Source organism: Watersipora subatra, chromosome 4 (genome assembly GCF_963576615.1).
Source record: "Watersipora subatra chromosome 4, tzWatSuba1.1, whole genome shotgun sequence".
NCBI classification, from domain to species: Eukaryota; Metazoa; Bryozoa; class Gymnolaemata; order Cheilostomatida; family Watersiporidae; genus Watersipora; species Watersipora subatra.
In genome coordinates, this window is record NC_088711.1 from 12,764,007 (window position 1) to 12,779,065 (window position 15,059).

The 15,059-nt window shown below is 36.3% G+C and overlaps 1 protein-coding gene across 1 annotated transcript in view; it reads right to left on the bottom strand.

Annotated features, from left to right (window-relative positions):
* The window catches only part of LOC137395281 (supervillin-like), a 78,612-nt gene extending 65,074 nt beyond the window's left edge, over positions 1-13,538 (bottom strand). The window contains exons 1-5 of the mRNA XM_068082155.1: positions 13,498-13,538; positions 8,630-8,723; positions 7,603-7,649; positions 1,634-1,727; positions 1,204-1,430 (exon numbers count right to left, since the gene is read on the bottom strand). Coding sequence (XP_067938256.1) covers positions 1,204-1,430; positions 1,634-1,727; positions 7,603-7,649; positions 8,630-8,637 — 376 coding nt within the window. The 5' untranslated portion in view covers positions 8,638-8,723; positions 13,498-13,538. The remainder of the gene's footprint in view (positions 1-1,203; positions 1,431-1,633; positions 1,728-7,602; positions 7,650-8,629; positions 8,724-13,497) is intronic.
* Positions 13,539-15,059: the final 1,521 nt, after the last annotated feature.

Sequence of the window (15,059 nt, forward strand, 5' to 3'; positions counted from 1 at the left end):
GCTAAAACTATTGTATAAGGACTCGTCTGCATGTTTTCTTCTACCCTACAGAGTAATGAATGTATCGCTTCTTGTCGTGAGTGCTGAGAAGAAAAAAGCCTGGTGCTTCTGGTTACATTGCATGTCACTAGTCAACGACAGTGATGGTTCATGTATACACAATAAGGAACTTGAAGCAGTTCGACTTTTCAGGAATTTGTGAGATGAGACAAAACTATATTGAGTTTGCCAACAACTAGTGAGGAGGGCTGCGGCACCAAGTAAATGGGTAGACAATACGTAGTAGAGACATCTAATATGGCTAGATGCAATGAAGAATCATTGAATAGCATTGAAAATTCATTGACCAGTAAAATTGATCGCAGTTGTATGAAGACCGGTGAAATCAATGCTGAGCCTTATAAACAGTTTATACTTTCCAAAGCATTATTACTGATTAAAAAGTCGCTTGTTTAAGGTTACGTTTTACTAGAGGAGCAAAAGGCTGGAAATGGTTAATCTTTCATTACTCTTGACTACATTTAAGCCGAAAATGGCTTGAGTTGAAAACAAATAAATTGGAATTAAAAATTCTGATCAATGAAAATTAATGTCTTCAGTGAATTATAGATATGCGGGTTACTAGAAGTTACTAGTCTGCATAGGTCGGCTGGTTGAGGTACATGCTTATTCAATACATGTTGGCTATGCAAAAGATACATTTACAGATAAACTTACACTAAATTTTAGTAGGTTTTTTAGAAAGTATCGGTATTTTTCTATCATTTGTATTGTTTTTTATGTTTGAAGTGATCTAACTGTCAGGATGTTTCAAGATTAAAATTGACAAAGCTTGATCACGATTTGAGTGCTGAGAAAAAAATGACATCACTAGTTGCTATCGTTGCAATAGCTGTTATTGGCTATTGCATTTAAGTAGCAGGGTTGCACATCTCTATTCTGTCAGTCTCTTTGCAACTGCAGACGTCATAATCACACTTTCGCATGATCTGAGTGTTTTAACCGTGATCAAATTTTATCAATTTTAATCTTAAAATATCCTGGCAGTCAGATAATCTCCAACATCAAAAATGATGGCAAAGAATAGAAAATACCGATACTTCATATACTTGATACTGTACACCTAATGATATAGGCTAAATAACGATAATTCATTGTCTCTTGACTAACCTAGACTGGAGATTTTAGAACTGCAACTCATACCTGAAAGGCCTCGAGTAGACCTAATGGATGAGTCATCCATGGATAAGATCTTGGAAGAGGAGATAAGAGAGAGGGCTGTCTCATCATCATTGGTGTCGACCTGAGGCTCACTGTATTCATGGGCCAGGCGACTGCGACGTGTGCTAGAGTTACGAGTAAAGTTGGAGATCGGATGTGACCTCGTTTCAGGAGAGTCCGGCACATCGGCAGGAGCTGGAACTGGAGACCTTAAAACAGAAAAGTATAGATTACATTAGGGTTCTAATCCAAAATACACCTAGTTACTAACTTACTAAAGAGATATGAATGCAAAATAATTCATGTAGAGCATTTCAGGTTTATGCAACTTGACGCAGCTTTAAAATGGTTTTCGTAAAATTCACTAAAAACATTGAATAGTGTGAACAAGATAGAGTCAGCAGTAACTTACTTCTCTTTTGACTCCCGAGCCTCTTTGCGGGCGAGTCGGTCCCGCCGAGCCCGCAGCGATGAGCGCATAGAAGAGAAGGAGCTGTCTTCATCCTCTGCAAACATACAAGCGTGGCTATGATATTACAAATGAACATACTGTTCCAACCACAAAGTGGTAGTCCAGTTGCCAGAATCTACAGCAAACTATCTCATTGTTTGATTAGGAACAGGGGAGGCAACAACAACTCTATGAATGCTTTTTAATTTCTTATATAGATTATACCGATATGTCTTATGTTGCAGTCACTGCATTTCAGCCTAAGCACTACACCCAAATAAAACAGGCCAGACGAAAAGATAGAGAGTTGTCTGCCCTGACATAAACCTACCCCCTGAATCTTAAACAAAACTAAACAAAAGCTACTAATGCTGCCGTAATTAATATTCATTGGGATTCAGTGTTGTTATGATAAAACTATAGCATGACATAAACACGTGTGGGCATGGATACAGAGTAAAACCAACAAATTCACAACCAAGGGCAAGTTGAGGTTAAAGAAAAGGGTGTAACCCTATCTAATGCTTTATCAGCAGTAAGACATGCCAGACAAAGGAACAAAGGATGTGCGATTACAACTTCTATATCATAGAGCCCATTTCTGGTGCATGTGTCCTACTTTGGTGGTCGCATATTTTTAGATGGATAAACTGATAAACTTCAGCAAAAAATGACAGCAACCAGCAACTAGTACAAAAGTGAAGAACTTGACCACTGATGCATTAACTATTCTACACTGAATATGACTAGTTCAATAGAGACAACCCAAGGGTGTAATATTTACTCTGTAACAAGCTTGAATTGACTAAATTGATATTTTATGTGAATCTTTATATGTTTATATAGAATAGAGCAGAGCTATCTATATTAGTAACAAATAGCAAATTTTTTATGATAACTCCGATTTTATTATCCGGATAAAGCTGATGTTGGCTTTTTTGTATTTTCCCTCTACTCTTTGCATTAGGCTTGTAATTGAACCATGGTAGTGTAAAACAATCTGTTAATATTGTATCAAAGTTTTACATATAACCACCAAATGCAAGGCTATTTAAAGTATTACCTTTCTAGCGACTTGATAGAACGTATGACCTACATATGACTTACGTATAACCTAAGTATGTTTTACCGGAGTGCTATGACAAACATCTAGTCTAAGGTAGCTATCTGATGACGCATCACTAGTGTTACCTGACGTCTCCAGGAGTGAACCAGACACCAGATCTCAGCCAATCAACAAAGAAATTTCACCTCAGACATCCCACATGAATGACTGATAATAATAAGACTATTAACATCGTAAACGCTGTGTGTTCAGACCGCTGTGTGTTCAGACCGTTAATTAAAATATCATTGCCATTTTCACCATTTGTGACTCACTGTGCAAACACTTATAAGTTTATTAAAATGCTGGCATTTGTACTGAGCCTGACAGTAAAACTTGTGTCCGACGGTTGCTTGCGTATCGAACTGCAGAAAAATGATTTTGTCCCATGACCAGATTCGTGCTAAACCATTCAATTATTTTATTCAAACTTTCGGAATTCTCTGTACTAAATGCAAATTTGTATACTTTGATATCAAATTGCTCAGGATTTCTAACATTTCATGGCTACTTAGGCAATAAAACTACCCGACTGTTGATGAGGTATTCTAAAACAGAATATTTAATTTATAATTGGTGAATTGTCCAACTTTTTTCTTGCTAGGTATGTATTTATTTACTTGGCGACAAACAGATTAAATGTTTAAATTTTTGTTCAGATCCAACAGAAAAATTTACACTGAACGATACATGAGTGTGTATCATAAAAAGAAATATGATTTTCTTAAAATTATATGAGTTTGTATTATATGAGTAGATATATATGGTATATATGTATATATTATATGAGTTTGTATAGTTACTTGATTTTTGTAACAAAATGATATTCATAGGATGTTGCAAACATCGTCATAATTGACAATAAGTTTTTACTCAAGTTATGTGTATAGCATTGCCAACAACTTGCGTTTGTAAATAAAAAACACCCAATGGAAACAGGAGCAATTCAGCTATATGTTGATAGTAACAACTGCCTTATAAACTAAAGACTAGCAGGACCCCATTTTTTCTTCTCATATAGGTGTCCACGCTTGGGCACCTGCTCCGAAACGATCGAGCTGGTAGCTTGCTTGTAGGACGGGGTTGAAACAACAATATTCCCACATTGCTGCCCCACTCTTTCCTAGGGTAGCCCAAAATAAAAAAGGTTCCCATATATATCTTTCCAAAAGCTGAAACGCGGTAGAAAAATACGAGTTGAATTTGAGTGTATTAACATTACAGCAGATACAGTGACAGAAAACTTGTTTATGCTCCAGAGAGGTTTTTATAGTTTCATTGGCTGTGCTTCATTAAGATTGTCATCATTGTTAATGATTATGCATAATGAACTCAAATCAGATGCAGTCTGAGAGCGAATGAATGGGATTGTAGAAAAAGCAAAATTGGTTCTTTAATACGAAACATTTCGCGATAAAACCTACTGCAAACATAAAAGCTATAAAATACAATTGTGAAACAAAGTATTTAGAATATGGTGCTAGCTTTAAAGCAGAAATAGGTTTGTTAAATTGTCAGGAACAAGAGGTTTTATGAGCATATTTTCACTCATGTATTTTATAGAATAACAGTTGGAAGTTTAGGTACGCCTTTACATTTTCTAACAATTTTCATATTCCATCACTAGAAACACTGAAAGAGGCAATTCTATAGATGACTTTACGTATAACGGTTTGATTAACAGCAATGAGTTTGTTCTAACACGGAGAACTGATTTGACTCTCGAGTGTATCGATTTGACAATTTAGGTATGATAACCCAAGACTGTCTAAATTTTGTAACGTGATATCTTGAAACAAGAGCATCAAATAGATGACCTAAGCAGGCTTTAAAATGATCAGACATGTTGAGTTGAGAATTTAGTGGGCACCATGTAATATAGATGTGCAAGAACATATTAGCACAACCGTTATAATGAATCAATCCTGGTCTACGAAATGATATTACGGAAATTACAAGTTCAGCATGAATTCATTCACCTGTTGGCAAGACGCTGCCCGTATATTGCCCCTATTTGAAGTGTAGTAGGAAGGCTAGTAAATCAAGTAAGTGTAACACTCCTAGTGCCACCAAAATACTGTATAATCTGCCCGCAATGTCTAAGTCAAATGCGCCCCCAAAAAGCTAGTTATAAAACTGCTGGATGATTGATGAATTCACCTCTACAAAACTCCGGCAACTACTACTGTACATCAGCTGTGCTCCCGAGAATAATGGATTCTTGTCAAAGCCTATGAGCTACTGATTAATGAGCCAGTGAATAGAGCAACAATGCAAGGGGACAAGTGATTAGAATAGCAGCTCATTTTTCCAGTTCTTTCAAATATTTTTGCTATTGATGATATACAAAAAGTCATTAACTAATCTGTCAGAGTTTTATTAAATGAATCTAAACGCAGTCGACCCTGCCCCGGACCTGACTGTGACAACCTCAACACGCTTTTCTTATTATGAGGTGATAAGAGGGACATGTGATTTTGTTTGCGCTAGAAGTCGACTGACTTTATACAATTGATATTCTCCATTATGTATGTATCTATTCAGATATTTAACTCACTGTCTCCGAGTGAATCATCTACGCAGCTTGTGAGAACAAATATCTGTCACAGGCTCATGTTTAACTAATTATGTAATACCTATAGAGGTTTTGAGCAGAAGCTTAGAGGTGTTGTAGCAGTTAGAGCAACAAAGAATAATGCGACTTGTAGACATCAAGTCGTGGGACTCGTTCTGCCAAAAGAAAATTTTGTACGCCTTTATTCCTCTTTACGACACACCAAATGCCTGGCTTTGAGCGGTTCACGCAAAATTGCACAGCAGGCATCATACATTTCTTTGCCTGAAAATATTCCAAAGTTTCCTTTGCATCAAAAACAAATGAAATGTTTTCTTAAGCATACAACCATGAATAGCCTTGATATTGTAAGGTCAATATTTCTCAGTAACATTTACCCGTGTAATAATATGGGAAATTACGAATAGAAATATGTACTTCACCAAGCGGGAAAAAAAACACGACCGGCACTAGTAACATGGACACTGAGGAGAAACGATTAGCCAGGATTGTTTTAATTGCTAATGAACGCGTTCAAAATGGTGGGGGTGAAGGAATAGCAGCAGCTAATAGGAAAAGAGCACCCTGTGGTGGTGTGTTCCTATCTAAAAAGGTAGCCGTGCTCAAAATGGTCATTGTACCCAAAATGGTCTCTGTACCTAAAACATTGCTGAACCCATAAGGTCGCCGTGTCATCCCCAAAATGGTCGCTGTACCCAAGAGAAAAAGCGTATACAGACATTTCAAGAGAATTAGGTGCAAAAAGTAAGTAATCCTACGTCAAATGAAAATTAAATTCTAAGTGTGAGCGAATTCCTGAAAGCCATAACTTCTATTCGTTCATCAACCAACTCTGTTGGGCCAATGATATACACCCCCACAAGGATGGCGACTTGCATCATATAGGCGGGGTTTAATGATCGAGCTCTGTTGGGATGAACCCCAACACGGCATCCGAACAAACAAATATGCTGAATACAAATTTACAAATATTATGAACAATAGTGGTTATTTTACTGATCTGTTGGTTTCATTTTGTTGTCAAATAAAATAGTTACCCAATATTGTCACCGTTATAGTTAGTCAGTTACCATTCACAAGCATTCGTGATATTAATAGCCGCCATTGTGAAATGGCCCAAATTTGATTTTAGATTTAGATTTTGAGTATGAAAACAATACTGCACAGCTTTGCCTGCTGTCGCATCATATTGGCCAAGTCAAAAAATGTGACAACGATAAAATACTTTGTCATTTTATATTAGGAGTGGCAAAATATTAATAAAATACTAGAAACCAAAGGACGTTGTTCGGGTGATTTCGGGTAATTTATATTTAACTTTAAGCATATACTACGACCTCTAACAATTTCAAAAGTGGTAAAAATAGGTGATTTGAAATGTTTTATTTTCCATGGATTCATTTTTTTGGTTAGGCATTAGCCCTACACTGTAGAAATTCAAGGTTCGCTATTGTGAACCGCGGAGGTCCACTGACTGAATGAGCTAATGACACGATAACAACGAGTCGTGTTTTATAAAACCTAACAAGGCAATGCGTCTGCCCCGCGAGAACTGTGTAAGCCGCAAAACCCAGGCTAGCACAATCCTAACAGAGCTCGATCATCAAACCCCGCCCGCATGATGCCCGTAACCTATCATGTGGGGGTTGTATATTATTGGTTGGGCCTAGTGTTTTTTTAGGAATAAGCCAGAACTGATAAGAGATTTTTAATAACAGTTTTAGCCAACTAGAGATGGTAAATCATTTGCTAAACGAATTCGTGTCATCCATTTGCTACAAAACATCCTGGCTCAACAAGGAAGCTGTCAGGAGTAATATGTTAGAAGATCACTCTCGTCTCCCTCTCAACTGTAAATATGTGTCGTGATTTGACGAAACACGACGCATCAACTAAAAAAAGCATGGCACTAGACACATAGTGAAGGGAAACTCATTTGTGAATCATTGAAATATTATTCGGGCCAAAAAGACAATCAAAAATTATTGTCAACGAATAAATAACACGAGCAGCCAATACTGGTTAGAGCTTTAAGCCTTTCTTGCCAGCCCAGATTTTTAGTCATTCAATGATTCAGGTCTACCCTGCTTGGTTGCAATAGCTTCAGATCTATAAGGGTTAGTAACGCTTGTAACAGATTAATAATTAATACTTTAATAATACTTTAATAATATAATTTTCAAATCTTTCAAACTCCTTGAAATATCACCATTCAGTCTACAAAACTGTCTGTAAGAAAACTTTCCTTACCTAAGCCTCGTCTGACCATGCTCTTGTTGTTGTTGGCTTCCCTCCCTCTGTAAGAGAGATAGAATACAATAATTTATATATATATATATTTCTCAAAGTGTGTCGGTGGATCTGTCATTCCTGCTATAGCTACATGTATAGCGCACGCTGATTATTTTACTGATGTGGCCATGCGTTGCGATGCCCTTGTTAAGCAATATTTTTCATAAAGTTTGATTACTATATCTGGGGTCAAAGCCAATTCTTCTCGTGCAGACAATTATATATTGTCCCGTATCATCGTATTCAAAGTTTTGATGGGTAGCTTATGGTGGAACAGTAACCTTTTTTATACACACACTTCTATGCCAAAATTGTTATTATAAATTCTACATACTCAGGATTTTTATTTTGTTTTCTCAGTTCGTATTAATTGTGTCATTACCGAATCATTTTTTATTGTAATTGTAGCAAAACCGACTTAATTTAGCTATTACTTGGTAATTATTTCACATTTACATCTAAACCATTTTATAGTCATTTCATTTATTTAATTTATTTAACCTGCACGAAACATTTTCCTCATGATACGAAGTTTAAAAGTTATTTGACAAATTTGAAAACCTTTGCATTTGTTTTTACTTTCTCTCTCAATTTATTTTAACTACACAAAACACTTCTCTCATGATATGTAGTTTGAAAGTTAGAATAGAAAATGTTGTTATATGTTAAATGCAAATCAGTTTTCTGACCAAAAATTTTTTATCACCTAGGCAACACCAAGTAGCACAGTTAGTCCATTCATAAGTATTAGATGTTCCGGAAATACCTACATACTATACATGTTTATGTAAATACACTCACAGATATTGAAATAAGTAACTAAATTTCAAACAACGTGGAATTGGGGACTTAGCGGCAATAGCAAGTAGTCTTCAAACAAACTACTAGCTGTACATGAAATTTAAGAACCTGACCTAGGTCAAAGTTATTCAAGTTACACCGGTGTGTCTCATGTGACCGGCACAAATGATTATAGAGTACTGACCCTTCCATGGGCAGTAATGGTGATGACAGCTACCAGCAGCTCAATACTTCATCACCATCCCACAATGTCCTCCATGCTCCTGTGAGGCACAAACCTATTAAGAATACGATGATCGACTGAATCAGAGTTTGCGGCAACTGCAATGCTGAACGAATTGTTACCGCAGACTAAAATGAGGGCAGCCTAAGAAACGTAGGGGTAAAAGGAATGTAGAGCCAAAGTGTAGTGTAACAGAGCGTTTTGGTCTAATGTCCTATGGTTTTCATCCTGGCGGCCACTCTAGAAATGCTACATTGGCTTTTGTTATCTGTCAGAAAACAGTTCTAGTATAATCGGTGACCGAGAGGTTTTTACCCCATAGATTATCTCTCCTTGCAAAACTGATTTAATGATAATACGCAAATCTCGGAGCCAAGACGGCTCCGTCTTTAGCCCTGCTATAAGATGCATAGGACATAGAACTTGTTCTAGTCTGTTATCAGAAATTTTTGTGAAAAACCAGGATATGATGATATTTGAAGGCAATCGATCAGTATGTTTTAGTTCAACTAAGATATATTGCATGTTTGGACAATACTTTCTAGCTGGCGAATAACGTATATACTAAATAAAATGGTTCTAGAGCTACTTCTCCATTCATAGCTAACCGTTCTTCCTAACGACATCACAGAAAAGCCTACCAACGTTTTGTTTTATGTTATAAAAGAGACTGGTTTGGCAGTTGCCTATTTGGACAGCTTTGGCTCGATCACCACAAAATTAGTGCAGTAGGTGTTGTTATGGTAATTAAACTGTGGCCGTTGTCAGACCTGGTTACTGTAACTGGCTAGCAAGCATGCATTAACCCATCTCTCACCCTCTCCTGACGCCACTGCATTCCTCATTCAGAGTGAAACAGTTCCAATTCATTAACAGCAAAAACCAATCCTGTATAGTGCCTGTCCCATCGTTACCAAATTCATATTGTGAAACCTTTTATAAAAACTCTTCATTAAAGTACAAAATCAATATATTCCCAATTGTCCTACTTCTATACCTGTACTTTTACATATTTCACAGTTGAGAGAGCATTGAGATACTGATGATCAAATGCCGCAAAACCAAAACCATTCTATAATATAGAATTACACAGCTAAGATAAGTGAATAAATATGCGATACCGTTTTGATGTACAATAACGCAATCATTTAAAACTTTACGCTTTCAGTGATCTAATTTCGCAGAGGTTTAGAAAGAGAAGATTCTACTTAACTTATCTCGAGAGTGAAACTCCACAAGTTCATTTAGCTTACTCAACATGACAAGAATTCCTTGCTAGTAGGAAGCTGAAACTTTTCACTTTTTACCTTAACTTTTTAATTTTATGGTATTGATAAAAAAGTAAAAATAATATAAAAAAACATATGTTAAAGGTTGACTAGCAACAAAATTCACATTACAGTTATTTGGTATCAAAAGATTCACCATGTCTTACTCTGTTGTGTTGTAGGTGCCAAATATGTGGAAATGTGATTTCAAGCTCTTAAAAGCTCAAAAACGAAAAGCCGCCGTAGATTGGAATCCGTTTATTTCTCTGGCGTAGCCATGACAGTTTGGTTATTGTTTTGTCACGTGATGTTCTAACGTGAATTGAAAGGCCAATAAAAAGCTCAATATAAACTTATCGTAGCACTAGTTTATATATATATTATAAATATAGATGCTCGCTACTTTACAGTTTGGTTTCGGCTTGAACTAATTGTCAAGTCGTAATCTGATCATGTGACCCAATACTTCAAAAATAATTTTTGCAGCACTTTTCGATTATCACAGGTTACCAACAGGCTCGTCATGATTATCAGACAATGATATGTACTCCTTCGAGGTGAGATTAAAAAATTAAATGAATTTTACAGTAAGTTATAAGATATCAGTGCTAAAAGTGACAGCATTACAATGACGATAAAATAGACGCGTAAGAACGATAGACATGGTTTTATTGAATGCGTGAAGTATATTTGTGAAAATATTTTGACGAATAAGGTGGCATGAAAGTGTCAACAGAAACCATCTACCACAACTACATCACATTTTAGTCGTTTTGGAAAGAGAATCCAAACTACGGCGGTCTCATGTGGCTGCGATTAAGTGTTTGTTTTTGAGCTTTTAAAAGCTTGTAATCACATTCCCACATATTTTGCACCTACAACACAACAAAGTAAGACATGGTGAATCTTTTGATATCGAATAACTGTAATGTGAATTTTGTTGCAAGTCAACCTTTGAGAAAAAACATTTGTTAGCAGTAAAACACTATTTATGTCTTAATATGAATGCCACAGTCATGAGAATAACAGCCGATAAGCAGTTTCACTTTGCCTTATACAAACACCAATATCGAGGTAATTTTAACAAAATTACTATGAAACAGCCCACTACATACATGTACATACTGCATGACCAAAATATCAGATGAATCGTGTGCAATCTACTAAACACATGCTATAAACGTGCACCAACTGAGGAGCTAGGTTACATTGAACACTCTTAGGGAGGGAGAAATCAACAACAAAGCAGACCTTAGTCAAGCCAATAATTAGTAAAATCTTACAGGTATAAGCCATTGTTAACTTGCAAGCTCTGTAAACGACAGAGCCATTGTTATGGTAACCGTTAAGCATTGTGGAATAATAATTCTCGCTTGTTTTCACTCACAATATAGCAGTATAATTATCATACTATTTCTGACAAACAAAACTTAAGGTTTTAAAGATTTTAAAAAGGCATGCGCTTGGGGTGGGCTAAAAAGACCTTATGCCTTCTTAACTCACATGAGAGAGCTACTCATGACTCACCCACTCTGGCATGCATTCTCCAGGTTTGTGCTACTCAAATAGCACACTTTCAAGCATTCCATGCAGCAATAGTATATATGAGACAGGTACACCAAAGTGACCATAAAAATGACTAAGTTATTTTTGTGATACATTCAGAAATTGTGAAGGAACACCATTTAATCGACGAAGACAGTAATTGAACCAGAATCTCCAAGATATTAATTCTAGCAAACTATACATCATCAGTCATACGCTGCCCTTAAAACGTACATTATACACAAAGTTAAACATGATAGTGCGAAGAAGAAAGTCAAATGCAAATGTTTGTTTGAATCTGCATAAACGGAAAGTTGATACCAAGATGATGGAACACTTCTTAAAAAATTAATATGAAATAAGAAAAATAATTCTATGACATATCACAAAACTGCTGAGCACACCAGGTGACAGTTTAGACTGCTAAATGGGAGTTTGATCACACGCGATGGACAAAAAACTGATGTAAACCCAAGTGACACTATCTGACTGGATAATCAATGTGCCAAAGCACTGGACACCTAAATACCCTTATTCAAAGAACACATTCCTAACATTCTCCTCCATTTGACCAAAAGCTCTCCGCCAACAACAGTCTCACCTTTCAAGAATGAAATGCAAACAAAATGATGCAACAAGACATTTTGTAGATCCAATTACAGGTGTTATTCTATGTAGCTTAACTTAGCAAAACACAAATTTCAATTTGGCTGCGACGGCTAAATGCTTAGTCAAATACAAAGAACACACGATTTCATTTCTCCTCGCCATAGCTAAGCCTTCTCAGCCACTGTTTGTCATCGTGATACCTTCTCAGTTTCTCAATAGAAACAAAATCAAGATCAAATGAAGTTAGTAAAAAGTGAGTTCAATAGGTCTTTTGCAACAATTACTAATGCATTGGCAGAGACTGGAGCAACAAGTACACTGTTGATAGTGTTGTGGTCTACATAATTGCTCATTCAACATTGAAAAGAGCCCTTCCCGTTGGATAAATAGAGCAGCCTAGCCAGTAGTTAAAGAAGCACTGAGAAACAAGCAGCCATAAACGCCAGTAGCATAAGGATAATAGCTCAAACCAGCAAAGAGAAACTGTAATAATGCTTTTAAGATAGGCATGTATCACTATCACTTAGAATTGGACTACTGAAGCCCTTCAAGTGATGCACAGCTAAACTAAACAGTATAACGAACTCAACTCGGGTCGTCATTCGCGCCAGTTGCAGAGCAAATACTTCAACATAGATAGGGGTTTTATCAGTGTACAAATAGTCACTAGACTCAATACAAATGACGGATTTAGCTAGAATTGAAACTAATCAACTGTAAACAATTTTAAGAAGTCACTTAACAAGCAACCGGAACTTATAGTCAGTGTGATGACAAAGATAACATCCATATAGCATTACATGACGAGGCGCAAGAGAATTTCTATGAACATAGTCAAGTATATGCGCTTACAACGTGAATAGTGCGTGGCAGCGTTTGGACTTTATCTACTAACACATATACATAAGTATCCTTATATTGTCTAGTCACTAGAGCTGAGTATTTGTTAGCAACAGATGTCATATAACAAATATGTCAACAATGAATCTCCATCAATTTTAAAGTCTTCAACCACTAGAACGAAATGTTCTTGGCAAAATCTTCTCACGTTATAGTCAGTAATCTTTACCCCTCAAAAGTTAATCTAATCAAGTGGTTATGGTACAAGCAAATATTTGATTTGCTGGTGGAAAAACTATGTATCAAGATACTTCAGGAGTTTAAGATGAGCATTATTGTGTCAAACCAAACACATGGCAACTGCGTCACAAATGACAATGTTAACATGTTAACTCTTGACTGATACAACCTTTGATAAGCGTGAGCATTCCCAACTACACCCAGATTATATAGAAACCAGGTATGTTTACACTAAAAACATAAGCAGTAGCACGCACACGAAATCATTCAGTTCTGATGCCAGATATTGCATAGGATAGATAACTGAATACTTCAAATACAACTCACATGTATTCAAAGAGCAGCAGATAATCCGTGTCACCCTGATATCTGAACAATAGAGCTCGTCAAAGAAATTGACAATTTAAGTTTCCGCCAATCTATTCAGACAGGAGTTTCAAAGAGCACATTAAAAGAAAAAGCTAGGCACACTTCTACGCTATGAATATACGGTGCAACTCAACCTAATGTGAAAGTGTTTTACGCTCAATGAGACACGTCTTCATGCTTGACTTTTCACCAATGATGGATGTATGATTAATCGCAGAGCAGCTGCAGGCAACTGCATGAGGCCTTTAACCAATGATCCAATAATTTAACATAAGACACACCCACAGCACCAAGAAGCATGGCTAAAACGAAAACTATAAGCACTAAGGCTAGCCAAACAAGCTGACACAATGTGAAGACATGTCAATGTTTACTTCATGACTGTGGGAGGGCGGTGACAAAGAATAAATCTGAGTGGAAGCCTCATGGGTGTTATAAGAAATTAAAAGCTATTTAGATAAACAACAGCAGAAAAATTGACTGCCCTACAATAAGCAGAAACAATACATCTAATTAAAGAGCTAACCATTTTGAACTGTCTGATAGAGTGCACTGAACAAGCCAACGGAAGGAAAGACTGTAGTTTCCAAACAGAGCAAAGCTCCATGTGCGCAATGTCCATACGAACATGTGAACATACTTATGTGAACCTACTTTATAAGAACATTGTGAGGGAAGGCAAGAACTGGCATTTAAAAAGAAATTAGATATTTTTTTATGGTAAAACTTTTTTAAAGTTACACAATTTAAAAGAAGCATTTCTAGAGCTGGTCAATGTAGGGATATGTCGTGCTAAAATGGTATTCTACGTGAAAGGACTGCAGATGTGTGACGCCAGTAGTACAGCAAATGTTATGATGGTAAAACCAAGCAATGCAAAATGTCTTATTAAAACAGTAGCAATTTCATTTCAAGTAAGCTTATATTAGTTACTGAGCACTTTATTTTTAAACGATTGCTGAAACAACAGTACAAAGAAAACCGGCCCAGCTGACAGCGATAAGAAAAATGTGCCTGATGTATATTAGCTGTTTTTTTTTGCAACACTTTGTCGCTATAAGGGTTTCAGTCATGTAACAAACTACTAACACCTAACAGCATGTTCAAGGTTCTCTGAAGCTTTTGTACTACAGTATTATGAAGGTTCACTATTTTCTGCTAACATTTCAACAAACGATGTTTACATAAAACAAGCAGCTAATATGTCGATGTTTGTAGGCAAATAAGTATAAATGCGTAATATGAGTAACAAGATATGTAAAATACCTTTTGATGTTCTTCCTTTATAGCTGCAAAACATTATTGCTTCATCTACATGTATTTCGCTACCTTGTACTGACTTTTATATTGAACAACGTCAATTTAGCTGTTTCTTGTAATATACTCAGTGTAATACATAAGCTCAAAATATTTTCTAAACTTGAACAGTTCAGGAAATATATATATCTTCCTGAACTTATAGGCCTAATATATAAGTTCAAGAACTTATTTATGTGTAGCCTTTGTTATGATGAGCCATA